At 40.1% G+C, this 17941-nt stretch overlaps 1 protein-coding gene across 1 annotated transcript; it reads left to right on the top strand.

The window, feature by feature from the left end:
* The first annotated feature begins 2308 nt into the window (after positions 1 to 2308).
* dipk2b (divergent protein kinase domain 2B) lies at positions 2309 to 17021 on the top strand. Its single transcript, XM_035411758.1, has 5 exons — positions 2309 to 2679; positions 7007 to 7271; positions 11699 to 11872; positions 12709 to 12997; positions 16019 to 17021. The coding sequence occupies exons 1-5, from the start codon at positions 2462 to 2464 to the stop codon at positions 16357 to 16359; spliced, it is 1287 nt and encodes a 428-aa protein (XP_035267649.1). The 5' UTR covers positions 2309 to 2461; the 3' UTR covers positions 16360 to 17021.
* The last annotated feature ends 920 nt before the right edge of the window (positions 17022 to 17941 follow it).

Genomic DNA, 17941 nt, shown 5'->3' with positions numbered 1-17941 from the left:
ACCAACGATCAGTTTAAAGGGGAGGTTTCAGCCTTGTCTGTTTTCAACTCAGCTACTGCCACTGTCAGGAAGTAAGCCCATTGGTGAAATCTGGTGGTGTACTGCATGGTTGGAGCAAATACTTGCAGACCCTACGGCCTGCAGGACCTGGAGTTGAGTAGTGCTGATATTTATTTTAATTTGGCCAATGTAAATAGGCTTAAACCCATCCAAAACCATAAGGTTCTAGGATGGACACAAATTTAGTTGTAGTAGCAAGCCAATGAATTGCCAGTAAGCCAATTAGCCAAATTTAGAGTTAATTAACAAAATCTGCATAATTTATGCAGGAATATTTTTTATTTATTTAACACTGCAGCTATAATTTTCTAGATAGAAACTTTCTTCATAGACCTTTAAGAGAAAGAATAGATTGACCATGTTAGCGCAAGTTTGATCAAATTTTATCAGCCTGAAAAAATGAGGAAACCATAACAAAACATAATAGCAATAAAACCTATTAAAACATTAGGATTCAAGTAGCTTTTCAGCTTGGACACAAAATTAGCTGTAGTTTCTAATTCTTTTTTAAATCTTAAAACACCATTCAAATTTTGTTTTATTCAGACTAATGTGCCCTACAAAATTAATACAAGCAGCAATCCTATAAACCAAGTCTAGAACTAATGTATGAAATTTTTCACATGGAAACTTTCTTCACATTATTTTTAAAGAAAACTGTGCTCTGACAACAATAATGCACGCTTCATACAAATTGTTCAGTTGCCTTCAGAGGAGATGCTGTTCAAGCATTTTTCAGAAAGTTTTTGTCTGCCGTAAGGAGAGTAATCAGTAGTCCGATTGATTGCTATATATATTATATAATATGTTCCTTATTATTATTATTATTATTATTATTATTATTGTTAATATTAATAAAAACAATAGGGTTCCAGCACCTGCAGTGCTTGGACCCACAATAATAATAATAATAATAAGAAGAAGAAGAAGAATAAGAAGAAGAAGAAGAATACCAAGCCAAATAGAAATGCCCTGTTTAATATAAAATCACAAAAATAATTGGATAACTGCGCTGATATCTGAGTAAACCCCAGAACTGCTCTTTTTACTTCAGTCCATGTTCCTTTTTGGTAGGGTTCCAGTTTTTACTCAGAGCAGTTATCCGGCTAGGTCAGTAATGCAGCTTTGTGAAATACCCCCAGTGCATTTCCTTCTTCTCCTTTAAACACATATGTTTTTGAATATAGGAAGTAGCAATGCGTCACAGAAGACAAACTGCATAAAAGTACAACACCATTGGGGCTGGTTAAATCACATGGATGGAGGAGGTTGAATCACATGTACGAATAACTTGGTTGGATGCAATCTTGAACACGCAGCTGAGATTTTAACTCAAGACTGAGATTTCTGAATCAATTTGAACTGAAAACCAGTGCCATAGTAAGTATTTTTGATGAAGGGCGACACCTGCTGGCCATTTACCTGATCCCTTCTCCCCATCCAAAAAGTTGCAGACACCATTTAAAGATGTGAAGTACTAATCTTTGGTTTTGTCACCAGTCACACAGCAAGATTAGACATGATTCACTGAACGAGCTTGTGTAAAAAGAGACAAAAGGACTTATGGAAGTGTATTGTTATGTACAGGAACTCACATAGAAGTAATGCTATACAATAGTAATTCTTTAAGCATAATGTGATCTATGCTATTTTTTTCCTTTTTGGTTCTTCATAACAAATCCCATATCAATGTAGAATCAATTGTACGGATACCAAATTCCATATTTATGGGGAATCTAATGAACACCTCAGTCTAATTTGACTGCAGGGAACATGTGTACCCTCTAATAAAACTGAACACCAATTTGCAGACAGCTGCACAGAAAGTGAGAGTTATTTGCAGTTACCACAATTTCGGGAAAGCATGAATTCTTTCTGTAAAAGTTGCAGATTCTCTTTACTGAAGATGTCTGGAGGATAAGGCGTCCAGCAATACAGTAAGTACATTTAACACCAACTGACACAGACTGCTGTGAACAGTGCTGTGGACATGCACCCTTAGCCTTGCAATTCTACCCAGCATGCCTGCATTTAGTGACATCATCTAAAAATAGGCCAGCCTAGGCCAGGATATCCCACCTTTGTGGGGGCTGTTATCTGGCCTGTTTCAGGAGGGTGGGACAGACCTGGGCTGGCAGGGTGTGGGGGGAGGTGTGCAGCAACATCTGTTGGGGGGCCAGGAAGCGTCTCCGTGGCAACGGGGTTATCTGCATCCTCCATGCGCTTCCTTGCGTCGGGTGGAGGCGTAGCGGAGGGTGTAACAGAGCGAGAGAGGAGCCCGAAGCTGTGCGGTTGTGTTCGTCTGTGTGCAGAGGGGAGCCTTCGCATTTCGGGGAACCCCCCCACTACCCGTCCCTGATCTCCCCTCAACTCCTTGTCCCGAAGGAAGCGACCTGTTACCATGACCCTGGGATGCCCCAGGAATAGGGCAGCAGAGGTCTGTGGCGCACTGGCCAGGATCTGGGTCCTGTTTTGGGCGCTCGGGGCGATGGGGTCTCCCCCTTCCCCTGCGGCCCCCCGCAAGGCCTACACCTTTGGGAGAAGCTTCCTGGGTTTGGATAAATGCAACGCTTGTGTGGGGACCTCAATCTGCAAAAAGTTCTTCAAAGAGGAGATCAGGCAAGTTAAGCGCAGAAACTAGCTCTTTGTGGAATAATCCTGGTCAATTTACTTTTATACAATTGAGAATATATCAATATTATAAGTTATTATACACACTGCATGTTGTATATTAAAACTTCTTAAGCTGTGTTGTTTGACTTGATTATTATGATTATAGTAATTATGGTATCCTAGTGTGTCCAACGGGCACTGAGTAGAAATACTCCTCATTATCAGGCCAAGATAGATAATTATCATTGGAACTGTAAGTTGACCCAATTTTGTATTTTTTTTTTGTTTTTAATCTTAAATGATCATATCCCTCCTATCAATCAGACATTCAAGCAAAAACCAAACGATTTCATTCAATTGTTTACAATGAACATTACTGTATTAGCTGACCCAGAACAGAAGCCACTCCCAGTGGAGTATAAAAACAACATCATCTTTCAGCCCTGGCCCTAGTGAATTGAGAACAGACACTGAAAACAGGTCCCTGGAGGTCATCACCCATATGGAAACTGAAAATACAGCAATATATTGCAATATCTGAAAGTAGCAATATTTTTTCTGTTTGCCCATACATCATGAAGAGTTACAATACCTTGATTATGTACTTTACTTGAATATACTGGCTGTGCATTCCATTCCGCATTTACTGGTTAAACCTAGACAACTTGTTTGTTTGATTAAGGAGGTAATTATGAAAAGGAAGGTTACACACTCATCTCTCCGAAATCAAATACAATTAGGTTTAAATTATATTAAATTAAGTTAAACTTTTAACTTATGGTAAGTCTCAAAACCACTTTATTGCGATTTTAACTGCATGGAGCTAATGCAGCAATGATATCTTCTGTCCCTAGATCAGATGTAAACACCTTCATTTATTGTGTCAACACTGAGGTTGATAATGATGATGTCATAATGAAAAATTAGCATACCAGGTTAAAGCAGAGAGGAATATGTGGCAAAGAGCAAAGTTTTTGAACTACCACAGTACGTAAGAGTGCTGTTCTGTTTAGAATAGGGATCAAAATGATCTTTTCCAATCTTTCACAAGTTAGCTATTGTTAAGATTAAACAAGCCATATTTTTAATAAGTGATTACTAATGTGTGGATTGTAAATAAAATATTTTGTTGAAATCTCATATGTAACAATTTTGAAGTCAAATCAATTTTGAGAAATACAAATAATTTTGTATGTCATGATTGCCATGGTACGCAGTGCAAGCTCCGGAACATTAATGAAATACGTTTGACATTTTGTTAAACAAGTTATTTTGCCAAATTGAATAACTAAAGTTGAATGAAGGATTGAATAAATCCATTCAATGTTGAAATTCATTCAACATTGTTTGTGCTGTCACAATCCCCTACATCACCATCAAACAGACAGCTAGCTTTCGATCTAGTTCACAAAGCCATTTTTTACCACGTAATTATCACATACAGCATGAATATTCATGCAACTTTTCATATATTTTATTAAGATTGTTCTGTACTCATCAACAGTGTTACCTAAGGAATGGCAAAGTGATGTCACATAAAATATGGCTGCTAAAACACATGAATATTAAATTCAGTGGTGGACTATGCTATTGATGAAAAACATATTTACATTGCTTTTTGTCAATGTTATACATTTACTTCAATAACAGTTATGACAAAACAGTGAAGTCATCTAGCTGCAGGGGTGGCCTGAACACAGGATTATGTGTCCTTTGAGAGAAAGAAAAAGAAAGAAAGAGGACCACAGATGTGTTCTGTGTTATCAAAAGGCAGGTTTACAGTAGATCTATCGATGTGACTCACATAGAACTTATCCTAATACAAAATACACACAAAAAAGGAAACGTCACAGGTGTCCTGGTGGTATGCAATGCCTGTTGGTTTCCAATGTGTTTAATCATCGTAAAGAACTCACAAACCTTATTTTCAAGGCCTTAAGTGGCTGCTGTTTGAAAGGAATACCTGCAGGCACTGTGGAATTCAAGGTTGAGTTGTGACTCTGCCCAAAACAACAAGAGTAGCGTTACCACAATTTGTAGACTTTTTGGGTTTTGTCTGTGGGCATGCCAACAAAGTAAATGCACCAGGAAAGTCTTATTTTGATCTGATGCGAGCAACACCAGAGTTAACAAACTAACTACTAAATCACAAAATATTTCTTAGGCTAACCAACTAAATCCCAAATTGTGTTCATATTAACCCTTTCACAAAGCCCCCAAATGGGCTAGTAGAGATTATTAAGACAATCCTTATTCCTGCAACCAAACTATGAGTGGAAACAACAAACTCTGTGTTTTAGCTTCATTAGTACACAATACACTACAACAATGCTAAATGCAGAGTTCCTAAGTGCTACCATTGTCATGTAAGTCATCCATTTAACAAGCACCCCCTCCCTGTTGTCTAATCTGCAACTATACTCCCCAAGCATGACACACTGAACAATAATGTCCATCTGGGAGTTCATAAAAATATTCCTTCACCACCAAAAATTCTTATTCCATCATAACAAGATAAAGCCAACAATAGTCTGAAGGTATGCTAATACAGCTGTGAAAAACACTGCTCATGGAATAATGAAATAAACAAGGGGGGGGGTGTGGAATTATACCACATCATTCTAATATCAATATCTATGACTAAATCTGGAAATATGGAATAAATATACAATCGTACCATAGGTTTTACACGGAAAGATGTCCCTTTCAAGATTCATTTATTGTCTTGAATAAACCATTTGAAAAAGAAATATGCACATAGAAAGCGGGGGTAGGCACTTATAGTACAATGATCACATGAAAAACTCCATTCGGATTTTACACCGATATAACTCCTTTTAGTTTTAGTATGGAATGGAAATTGCATGGAAAATACTCATTCAAATTTACTGTGTTTTGATATGTGCTAAATTAAAGTAAGTATCTCATAATAGACTAAATATGTCTCATCCCCATGAGACACAAGATTACATCTTGTAGAGTATAGAAAAACATAAGTGTAAATGATATATTTAGGCATGTGTACCACAGTGTGTCACAATGTTTTTGCATTATTTTCAAATCTGACATAAATTTTTCATCTTAAACCATTATTTATATGAATTATAATGGACAAAAAGCATCTTATTTGGAGAGGATTTGAATAGGTTTTTGGACCCATAAATATCTTTGACCCCTGTACTGCTGAAAAGATAGTAATTCTCACTAGAAATATATGATTATTTTATGATTTATAGCAATGCACAATTTAGATATTTTGGATAGATTTGGAGACAGTAAGGATCACCAGGGTTACATTTTGCTTCATAGATCTTTGGTAGTTCCACATATCACCCTAAGGTTTGGCTTCATTTCAAACTGAAGAACAACTTCATTTTTGTGGGACTTTTTTCTACCTAAATTATGGATATAATCTAATATAAGTTAGTATTGTAAATGGTATAAGTGCCGTGCTTTATTTAAGCCATTTACCAAGTATCTGTGACGCTCATATCTGGATGTTAGAAATCCTTAATTAGAACACCCCCTAAATGGGTGAGGATTAGCCATATTTGGTGCAAAGGGTGCACTGTCACCTCATATTACTAGTGCATGCATGAAGAGATAGGTACTCCTCTCACCCATTACATAAACTATGACTGATAATGTTAGTTTAAGTTAATATATTGACACTTAAAGCAATAAAGCTAGCCAGTTTAGCAATCGTTAGGGTATAATTAATTGTTTTATTAATAATAGATTTAATCATATTGTTAGTGTAATATTACATATGTTTAATACATTAATACATTTTATTCTTTTGGCTAGAATGCTAAATGGCTAGCAGTAAGACTGTCATACATTTATCTTGGTATAACAGAACTGTGTTCTGTAGCTTGCTAGTGGTGTACCTTATGCTATTTAAGGTTAGCTATTCATTAGCAAACTAGCAAGCATCAAAGAACAAACAGTCAGGACACTTACATGCTTAGAAACACTTCTTAATAGAAACTGGGTATGAATTATGACACAATGTGGGAGTGAATATCAGCACTGGACCAAGTGATAATGATTTTTTTCTTCTGTTTTTTTAATCTATTGCAATGATGTTATTTCAACTAGAAGTGTGTGAAACAGTTCCAAAATTTGACAATGAAGCGGAGGTTTAACCACCGCCATCCCTGGTCATATCCGAATGAGACCCCTGATCAAATGATATCTAGTTCTGATGGACTACCAACTGGCTACAACTCGCAGGCATTTCTTTTCGTTATCTGATTATAATGAATGCATCTTGTCATATTCTCTGCCATCTTTGGTCAAAGTATGTTCCACACCTTCTCCTCCCACTTAGGTTTGAGAAGTGGCTGTCCCCACAGCTGATGCTGCCCCCTGTCTACAGGAGGTGGTACCTGGCCAACTACACGGATGACTCTGAGAACTGGCGGCCTGTGGTCCTGTCGCGACTCATCCCCCAGCCACTCCACGAGGCATCGGACCGCTCCATCTGCAGCTCGGCAGGGCGAGCTCACTCCTGCAGCATCGAGGCCGTCCTGAGGGCCACGCCCCGTTTTCAGGACTGGGCTCGATCTCACCTGCTGCTGCCACGCATGGTCCAGGTTTGACCCACCACCGGTTTCACTTGGCATGGCCACAACACCTCCAATACAAAAGAACATCCCAGAACAGGCCTTTGTGTGGGGGGTGCCCACACTTTTTTGGCTTGCAACCTAATTTTCCAATGACCAGCACAACCTGATCTACTGGGCGGGTCCATCTTGGAACCGATGTCGGAAACCGGGTGGGGGGGTGGATGACGTCGGACCACAGAGTCATTGACACGCAAATTCATTACAAACTACTGGTCTCCCATCAGTTACTCATACCAGACATTAGAAACCCATAGCTTTCTAACTACACTAGTACAGCAACATATAATATATATATAAACATATAATAGCAAACTGAACATAGCTTTTCACTATGTCACATCTACAATCAAAAAGTACATCTTTGGACAGTGGTTGCACGCAATATTATTCAGTAAGCTGTGGTTAAGGGCTAGGCTACAATATGTGCGCTAGTGGTGTGTCGTTCATGTACGAATCGTTCTTTTAGAACAAATGTTATTAGTGCACGACAGGAACTCACCTCCATGTAACGATTTGTTTGATGTAAGTTAGCTCTGAGTAAGTTGTGAACTTGACATTCACTGAAGCTGCAGCTACTTCTATTTACAGTTTTCACCATTGGGCTCTGTAGTAGCATTAGCCAATGACAGTATTGATCCTCTTGAGCAAGACCCTCCTGTCAGTGTGACCATAAGCAACAGTTCCTGAACTGAAAGTGGTGGTGGTGTAACTGCAGAGATGGCATCTCTGCACAAGATGCATCCATTCAGTTCTGGTGCAGCTATAATTTGGTTGCATCGACCCCTAGGGAAGTGAAGCGGAAGTTTCGGGAATAATTCAATTCAATTCAATTTTATTTGTATCCATCATGCTTTTTTGAGTGTGGTAGTATATCTAGTGCTGGGCAGAGCTTCTACCTTAAATACATTTTCCAGCAGGCCTACTTACTTAAATGGCCGTGAACTGTCAAATGTATCGTCATCTTGAGTCTATGCTTTGACTGCCGCATGTAACATCACAAAATGACAAGGCTGCCAATGCACCATGCTCTTGTTTTGTCAAGTAGGCTAAATGTAACTGTTATTGCTGTGGGCCTACGACTGATGCTAGCTATACAGTACTGAATCCAGTTAGTTAATGTTAGCTCCAGTCATATAAAGTTGTACAAAGTCATACAAAGATTCACAATGACAAAGCGAAAACTGACCGGAAAGTGTTAGCGATGTTACAAGAAGTGAGTGAGATTGAATCAGATGCCGGGGAGGAAATGAATGTCAATGACACAGTGCCTGGAGAGTGACAGTGAGCCAGAGATATGGAGGCAGAGCAAAGAAAGTCATCTTTCAGCTATCAAAACAGTGATTCTGTGTAGCTACAGCTCTTCCAGTTAGCGTTATGCTGTCGACGTCAAGAGATTCCATAAAAAAATTTCAAATAAATAAGCATGGCCTGTGGCAACACTACTAAAGTATTATTTGAAAAATTGTTAACGTTAAATGCAATGTTTTACACTTAAGGTAGTATGGAATTTAAACAGTTCCAGTGCCTTGTCTTATTCCAATACTTTGGTTAGCCAATGCTTCCAAATATTATCCATGAGAACACAATCGAAAATGTGTTTGATATTAATTTTGATTTATTTGAACTACTAATATCACTTTAGGTCAACATTTTATGTCAAATTATTGATTGATTGCTTTCATAAGGTAGCCTAATTAACCGTGCAATAAACAGGATAATTCACTTGGAGGTGATCAGCTGTCAAGAAACAATGACCTTCATGGTAAAGGGTTCTTCGCTTCCACGTTGGTCACGATTTCTCAATAGCTATGTACGTTGTTGTGGATTATCACTCACTTAGTACATTACATTACAGGCATATAGCAGACGCTCTTATCCAGAGCGATTTACATAACTTTTACATAGAATTTACATTGTATCCAATTATACAGCTGGATATACACTGAAGCAATGCAGGTTGCTCAAGGGTACAACAGCAGTGTTCTACCGGGGAATCGAACCTACCACCTTTAAGTTACAAGACCAACTCCTTACTCATTATACCACACTGCCGCCCCCACATCTTGTTTCTGTAATGATACAGAATGCAAAGTTGGTAAGGATCAATCATTATGAAATTCCCTCATAGATTTATGAGCACAAAGATGATCTGGAGAAAAGCTAGGTAATTTTACCAAGGGAATTAATTTATTAAATTATTAAAAATGTTTAATAGGAGCTCTCAGAACTCCAGTCCTGGGGGGCAACAGTAGCTGCTGGGTTTTGATGCGTTTCAGTAGTTAATGCATCATTAACTAAAGTAATTGATTAGCTAAATAGTCCAAACATCACGTGTCCAAAGTCTAAATTGCCTATTGATTGGAAAGAAATCACCTGCAGATATCACAGCCCTCTAGGACCTGAGCTTGGGAATTAATAGTCTAGTAGTGCTGTTTCAGTTTGGATTTGTTTTTATCACATATTCTGCCAATTTATGCCTCAGTCTGTGTTAAAAAAAAAACTACTTCCTGATATTAGTGCAAAATTTGTTCCCCCTTATGCAACTTACAGTATTTATTGTATTGTCCATTTTGTTAATAATTATATAAGCTTTTTAGGAGTACTTATGTATGCAATATAAAAGGCATTCTGGATACTTAGATCTGTGATCCACAGGTCAGGTTTGTCCCAGGGTGTGACATAATGCACACACAAATAATATTTTGTGTGGTTGTAATGCATTAAGTAAATTTTTTAAAAATGTTTTAATTCATTTTAATCTGTATTTTACCAAGAGGATGTCATCAAGCAAGTCTAGTATGCTCGTAATGATTATTTATGGAAGATCTACTCTCTTGCACACCTAACATGTTAGAATTTTATCACAGAGAGAGTAGTCAATGTGTTGAATAACTTGCCAGGTCAAGTAGTAGAGGCAGAAACTGGGTATTTTCAAGACTAGGTTTGATACAGTGTTAGATACTATCTAGTCTGTAGGTAATCAGACCACTAGGTACAATTTAGTCCAGAAACTGGTGAGCACTGTTGAGCTGAATGGCCTGTTCTCATCATTATGTTATGTAATATTACCATTGAACAGCAGAAAAACATAATCTCTAACACGCACATATGATTGGTTGGAAGAACATCCCCACCAAAGCGTTAGCATATTGAAACTCCATTTACAGATTTCTGGAACCATTTACATGTTTGTGGAACTATTTACATGTTTGAAACCATTTACATATCTGTGAAACCCCATTTACAGATGTGTGGAACTATTTACATATTTGTTAAACCCCATTTACAGATTTGTGGAACCATGTACGTATTTGTGGAACTATTTACATATGTGTGAAACCACTTACATATCTGTGAAACTCCATTTACAGATTTGTGGAACCATTTACATATTTGTGGAACTGTTTAGATATTTGTGAAATCATTTACATATCTGTAAAACCCCATTTACAGATTTGTGAAACCATTTACATATTTGTGACTTTTGCTACAAAAATATCTCCATAAAAATTGTTCTGCTGTAGCCTTGGATTTGTGAAGTGCACCCATTGCATGATGGGAGAGATCTGATCTTTACTGATCTTTTGATTTCAGCCTGGAGTTGTTTGTGAGTAGTCGCACAGTGTTGGCCGTGAGGCTTGTACAGATTCATCCTTTACGGCAATGTCAAGGGCTACATTTCCATCAGAGGCCAACACTGCTGGCCTTTGAGAGAGGTTGAAAATGCTCAGAGCAATTTAGAGTTGATGTACTGAATGTGTGAGAATTTACCCATCCTTGTGCACGGGTGGTGTAATACAAAATGGCAGTGTACTGTAATGTTTAGAGAAATGAGCTTGTAACTCTGTGATTACAGATGCAATTCCCAATAGGGCACTGCGGTTGTACCTTTGAGAATTACCCTGAACCGATTTAGCAAATACTATTAGATTGTATGCAAAAATCTGCTGAGATGTCTACCTTCCAAGGGAGCCTGACCAAGGGAGCAGCATTCATAAATACAAAGCCTGTGACAGTGACATTAAAATAAATCAAATAAATCTTTCAAACCTGTTAAGGCTGTCATGTCATACTGTTACTTTTAAATGAATTATGCATTTTATTTATTGTATTATTTGTATAGCACCTTTCCCTTAACATTTGTTACAGTAAGCTTTACACTGGGCCCCAGCTTGAAACCCACACAAACATAAGCCAACGGTAATAGTGTCAGAGAAGAACTCATAAGGAAAAACCAGCAAAATGTATCACTATCTTACTAATTTTATCAGTTCCCATAAGTGACCATAAATGCCTAAATGTGAACGTGAACAGCTGATGTTGAAGCATGGATCCTGTGGGAAAGGTTTATTCACAGGTGAGAAGCATTACTGTAAAACAGTGTGTGTCTGCAGGGTCTGGCCACGCCCATGATGCGCTGCCCCTCCCAGCGGCTGCTGGACCGGCTGGTGCGCCGCTACGCCGAGGTTACGGACGCCGGGAGTGTGCAGATGAAGCACTTTGCCGAGCGGGACAAACTGCGGCTGCTCTACACACTGGCCGTCAATCAACACCCACTGTTACTTCAGGTAGGCCAATAAGCACCCGCTGTTGCTTCCGGCAAGCCAATAAGCACCTGTTGTTGCGCCATGTAGACCAATCAACACCCATTGGTGCTGTTGCATCAGGAAGGCTAATTGGCACCCACTGTTGCTTCAGACAGGCCAATCAATCAGAACCTATTGTCCTTGCTGCTTCAGGCAGGCCAAACAGCACCTGGCATTTCTGTTGCTTCTGGTCAGCTAATCAGCACTCACTATTGCTTCAGACTTTTTCTGTAGATGGAAGGGAGGGAGGTTTGGTTTGAGCTGGCATGATAGGCACCGCCAGGGGTGTAGGAAGTGGGGGATAAGGGCGAGGGGGGGGGGGGGGGCAGTATTGGCCACATTTACATCGCCTGGTAATAGTGACCCAATTCCGATTTTTTGCTCACATGTGGCACAAATCAGATATGTATTATGAACGTGTAAAGAGGAATAAAGCACATGGAATCGGATATTTTCAGATCCATTTTGGGCCGCATTCATATATGTAAATAAATCCGATAGGAATCAGATAACTGCCAATGTGGCACTTAAAATGTGATATTCTCATACTTTGTTTTGCCTTTGAATGACGCTTAACATACACCACATCCACAAGCACTCTCCACTGGTAATGGTAGGCCTAAATGTTAAAGGAAGTTGAATGGAAGACCAGTGGATCCAGTGGAGAATACCAAGGCTACGTGCCTTTTAAGTATATGGGGCGAAGAGTTGGGAAAGGCCAGAATACAGGAGATGTTTGATGCGGACCTATATATATATAATATCCGTGAAGCACAGTTCCTGTTGATTAACCTCTTGCCTCTGACCCTTGACCATAGATGTTCCCAGGCACGGAGGGCTGGCCTTTTCCCAAATACTACGGCTCATGCGGCAGGATGATGGTGTCGGCCACCACCAGGCCCATCAGGAGCACGTACGACTCCGCGCTGGAGACCCGAGCGGACATCGCCTACCAGCTGCTCCACGTCGCCCAGGGGCTGAGCTCCAACAGCCTCCGGTTCCTCCTCTACTACACGCGCGTCTCCGAGGACATGTTCGCCACCTTCGAGGACGGGAAGCTCTTCATCGTGGACGCCAGTGCTATCGGCATCATCGACCTGCTGGAAGGTACGTTTGCCTCTTCTTTTGAGTGGCAGACAATCGCACAGATCTTCAAATCTAAAATCGAAATTTGTGAGGTGTGCGGCGTAAACTGTACTTCTGTTTATATGTGTTTATATCGATTTTGCCAAAATTACGTTTGAAAATATATCAATGTCCCTTTATTTCTGTCAAGAAATACACCAATTTTGCCTAATTTTCATCATATGTGCAACATATATGAATTTCATCTAATGCCCGGTTAAAAATATTTAAAATTCCCGTTATATAAAAAAATAATATTTAAAAATGATCTTTACAGATATATCTTATTCTCTTCATTTCCATTTTTAAATATCTAATTGTCTCATTTTTCTTTAAAATATACCAAATTCACTGCCTAAGCCCTTCAAAAATCAGCATGGTTCCTTTTGCTGAAATATGTGAGATTTTTGGAGCTGGTTGTGCGAGTGTGAGTTTAGTTCTCACACCTGCTGCATGGAACTTGAGATCTGTGAAGATGTGGTATACAAGTGCACCTAAAATAAGTCTTTATTTTGTATGCATGCCTGTAGAGGAATTAACATAACCTTTTTTAAATACCCAGGGAAGAGGTTTTGTTGAATACATCAAGACATAAATCAATATGGCAAGGGCATATTTTTCAATAAGTTTTATTAAATTGACCATTTATATGCCTGTGACATTAATTGTATGGAAATGCCACTGCGGCTGCTACAAACATTAATTTCAGAAATTTCTCAGATGCAGTAGATTACAGACAAGTACCTGAACCTAAAGCAGCTAGAGTTCCCATTGTTATAACCAAGCCAAAATCTAATTGGTTAGAGCTGTTGCACCTAGGTGAGTAGCACTGAAATTGCTGCTAATATGAATTATCAGGTCCTCAGTCAAGCGGTTGTGATAACAGTCCCCAGTACAGAGTTCCAGTTTGCATTTGTATTCTTATGCAACACATGACTTCTTTACAAAACCAATAGGTGTCACATTTCATGACTGCAGCATGAACACAAGAAATCTGATATGGATCCGATTTGAATTGTATATGGAGGCAGTCCAGGTTTGATTCAACCAGTATCATATCTGAATGTAAACACTCCAGCATGCATCGTTATCCATTACCAACCATCTACCAACAAGTAAGCCATAATAAGCATGCAGTAGTTCAGCGTGCAAGATACCCTGCTGTAAATGTGTTCCTCAAGGATGGAACACTGAGAAATGGGATCTGAGATTAAATGCCTGGAAACTGATATGCATAACACATTTTTAAAAAAATCAATTGCTAACAGATGGCACCACATAAATGGAGATACATAAATACAATTTATCAGATATTAATGCAAACAAGACCAGAAGGGACACTTTGTGGCTTCCTCTCAAGTTTTCAAGTTATTTGATTTTTGAAGTAGAAGAGGATTCTACTCCAGGTTGTTTCTCCCAACTCACACTTTGCCTCAGTTCCAACAAACGTACCCGGTCCACCCCACCCCCCACCCATAGAGATAGACAGTTGAGTTTTTGTTCCTTGTTTTAGGGGCGTCATACTGTAGAGAGCATTTGTGTGACGCCGTTATTCAAGCAAACAGGAGGTTATGAAGATAATAATAGAGCAGAACTCAAGGGATTTTGGGGGGGGGCGTTGATTAAGACAGACGTGTGCAAATGCAGACAGCACAGCTGCATGCTTGCCATTTAATGGCTAATGAATACCAGCTCCACTCCCACTCTGCTGAACAACAAGCGTAAAACAGAGAAACATGACAACGTCTGAAGCTCACGGAATAGTCAATTTGTCGAGTTCTTGTTCCTAACATGGGTCGTTATCCACGATGGAGAGGGCTAACAAAAAATGACCTTTGTTAAATTGTGGGATTCAATCTATAATGAAGGTTTGTTTGAAGGACAATTTTGAGCAAATGGTTGTATCGCATACTATATGCTGCTCAGTACATTTTTAACATTGCTTTCAATGTTGCACTTATGTGCTGCTGGCCAATTCTGAAAGTATAAATGTAAATGTAACAAGTAGGCAACGGGAGAAAAATGATCTGAATAGAGAGCGTCTCCCCAAGATGCTTCTCAACAGAAGAGTCCAGAGTAAGAACTGCTATTCACATTTTGTAGTGCGGGTGTACTAGATCTTTGCAAATAGGTTCCTCTGTGAAAATGATTACTTCCATATTCTACTCACCAAACGTGTTGTACTGAATCCCCCTTTGATTTCTTTTTAGCAGAAAATCAAGTTGGCAAGAAGTACAGATGATAGATACCAGCACAGCAGTTGCACTGACCTTGAGCATAAGGCAGTCAAGTAATAAAGAAACAGCAAAAACTTTCAGATATTGTTTTAAAGGGGAGGATAAGGCAATGCATTCTTACTGCAAAGAAAAATTTCTGCATTCACAGAACCAGTCAAGTCTCCAGTGCCACGCTGTATGCTCGACATATTATTTCATTGTAGGAAGCAGCCAGCATTTCCTTTATCCCAAACTGTAGTGGTCAGTGCCCAACCCTGTTACTGGAGATCTACTGTCCTGTTGGTTTTCACTCCAACCCTAGCAAAGCACACCTAATTCAACAGCTAGAGATCTCACTGAGCTGCTCATCAGTAGAATCAGGTGTGCCAAATTCGGATTTGAAATGAAAACCTACTGGATGATAGACCAGGAACAGGGTGGGCAGCCCTGTATAAATAAGGTGACAAGGCCAAAAAACAAAGGATCTCACATGTACAGAACATTAAAGAATTCTCATTATTTGAAGTTTTTGAACTTTAAATACAGTGTGTAAAAAAAGAAAACATACATGAATTTAAGTCTGCAGTATATAAACAATCAAAGGGCAACAGGACTTTTGAATAGTCAATATTAGGCATGTGTACGTATTCAGTATTTTCAGTTTACATATCTTCCAGTGATGAAAATGAAGCTAATGCTAAGAGCCAGTGTTTGCTGAATGAACTACAGCCCTCACACAGGAGCAGACACTTCACACTGAGAGCATGTGTCTCTGCATTGCGTGCAGGTGTCCCGCCCGACTCCGAGCCGGAGCGCGAGGACGTCTTCTCCTGCCTGAGCACCTCCTGCGCCCGGCCCCCGCCCTGCAGCTCCGTGCGGCCCTCCCAGAGCTTCTCCCTGCTCTGCCGGGACCTCCTCCCGAAGCTGCTCACGCCGCGGGACACGCGGGCGGGGCGACTCCACGGGGACGCGGCCCGGCTGCTGGGGGTCTGCGCGGACGGCGCGCGGGCGGACCGGAGCGTCGCGGACGCGGCACGCGGGCTGATGGGCCTGCTGAAACCGCTGCGGCCCTGCAGCCCGCAGCTGGCGTACCGCTACCCCGAGTGCAGGTACGGAGACCAGTTCTGAGCTCAAGCGCCGGGGACGCCTGGGACAGCCGGGGATGTCTGGGAGGACCCGAGAGACATGGAGGACATCCAGCCAGAACTTAGGGACCGCCAGGACTGAGCTCCAGACGAGAAAAGGGGAGGAACTGCCTCCTCCCACACCCACCCCCCAGTGATGACATCACCTGACATCCACTAGGACAACAGGAAGAGCCACGCCTAAACTAGGCTGCATTCAGATGAGGAAAAAAATCAGTTGGCTGCAAACTGTATTCATACACTGAAAAGGTGCTGTAGATTAAATGTCCGGCTGCTGACAGGCTGTACGCAGTTACACTCATTCTTAATTACCCCACTTGTGGTTATGGCCTACCTGCTCAATACAACACCCCTGGGAGAGGGTCAAGGCATCGCGACCTGCAATGGTCCAAAATACAAAGGTACACTTCAAAACTAAGAGTGAGGGAGAGATGCAATGGGACACACACGGGGGCAAAAAGATGGAGACAGAAGACGAAGAGGCTTTGCAGCAGCTGATGGGATGGGACTGAACGTCCAGTCGCAGCAGACTGCAAGTATGGTGACGAAGAGGCTATTTGCTGTGGACCTTTACATGCTCTCTCATTGTACTGTTTCCACTCCACCAATCTACTGGAGCAATCATTATTGTCCCCTCAACATGGTTTTAAAGCCTAACACATCTTGAGAAAACAAGACTGAACATTCCAAACTTAAATATTCAAAACTTAACAGTTTGCCTAAGGAATAAGCCCTGATGTGTTCCTTTTGAAGAGCAACTTGCATCTATCATTACAGTGTCATATACAAGCAAATGTCTCAACATTGCAGTTTTCTTTAGTCCCATATGGCAGCCTGCAATTCAGTTGACATCCACCGTGTGTCACTAGCATACTTTTCTAATTCAAAACAAGTGCATTGGCTATGATAAACCCCAAGATAATTCAGAGCAAACACAGGTTTATCTCATGGAAATCTGGGTTAAATGCAAATCAAGAGCCGTCAGAAAGTCCCACAGACACATTCTCATTACTTCCTTTAACACCTAGTCTTGAGTGTCACCCAAATTTGATGCGCTCAACAAAAAAAGAAAATTATAAATGGTCATCATCAATCATTTTTAATGTATGCACCAGTTGCCTTGGCTGTATTTTTCAATGATCAAATAAATACTTTTGTAAATAATTGAGTGCAGTCCCCCCAAAAATTATGCATATTTGCTACTGCAAGATGAAGGAAATTTGTTTCTTGGGCTTTCTTGGCTGTTAATTTTATGTACAAGAGTGCCTTGAAAAAGACTCCAGTATGGTTTTGACATAATAAATGCACAATGAGGAAAGTCTGCGAGACCTTTATTTTCTTGTTTCAGATTGCACCCCATTTGTCAGCACCTTAAAAAAAAAAGTTAGTGTGTGAGATCTCCTGCACCTATATGGAGCATGACAGCAAAGTCTAATGCCCAACAGTGATATCAGAACTTCAAGCAAAGACAACTAATATTAAAATTCTCAGGTATTTTAATTAATATAAGACTTTTTTTTAACTCACTAATAAGTCAAGGTGAATGATACCAATATCGTGACAAC

The sequence above is a fragment of the Anguilla anguilla genome, chromosome 3 (assembly GCF_013347855.1).
Source record: "Anguilla anguilla isolate fAngAng1 chromosome 3, fAngAng1.pri, whole genome shotgun sequence".
Lineage (NCBI taxonomy): Eukaryota > Metazoa > Chordata > Actinopteri > Anguilliformes > Anguillidae > Anguilla > Anguilla anguilla.
The sequence above is the reverse complement of the archived record's forward strand: the minus strand, read 5'-3'. Positions and strand labels throughout refer to the sequence as shown.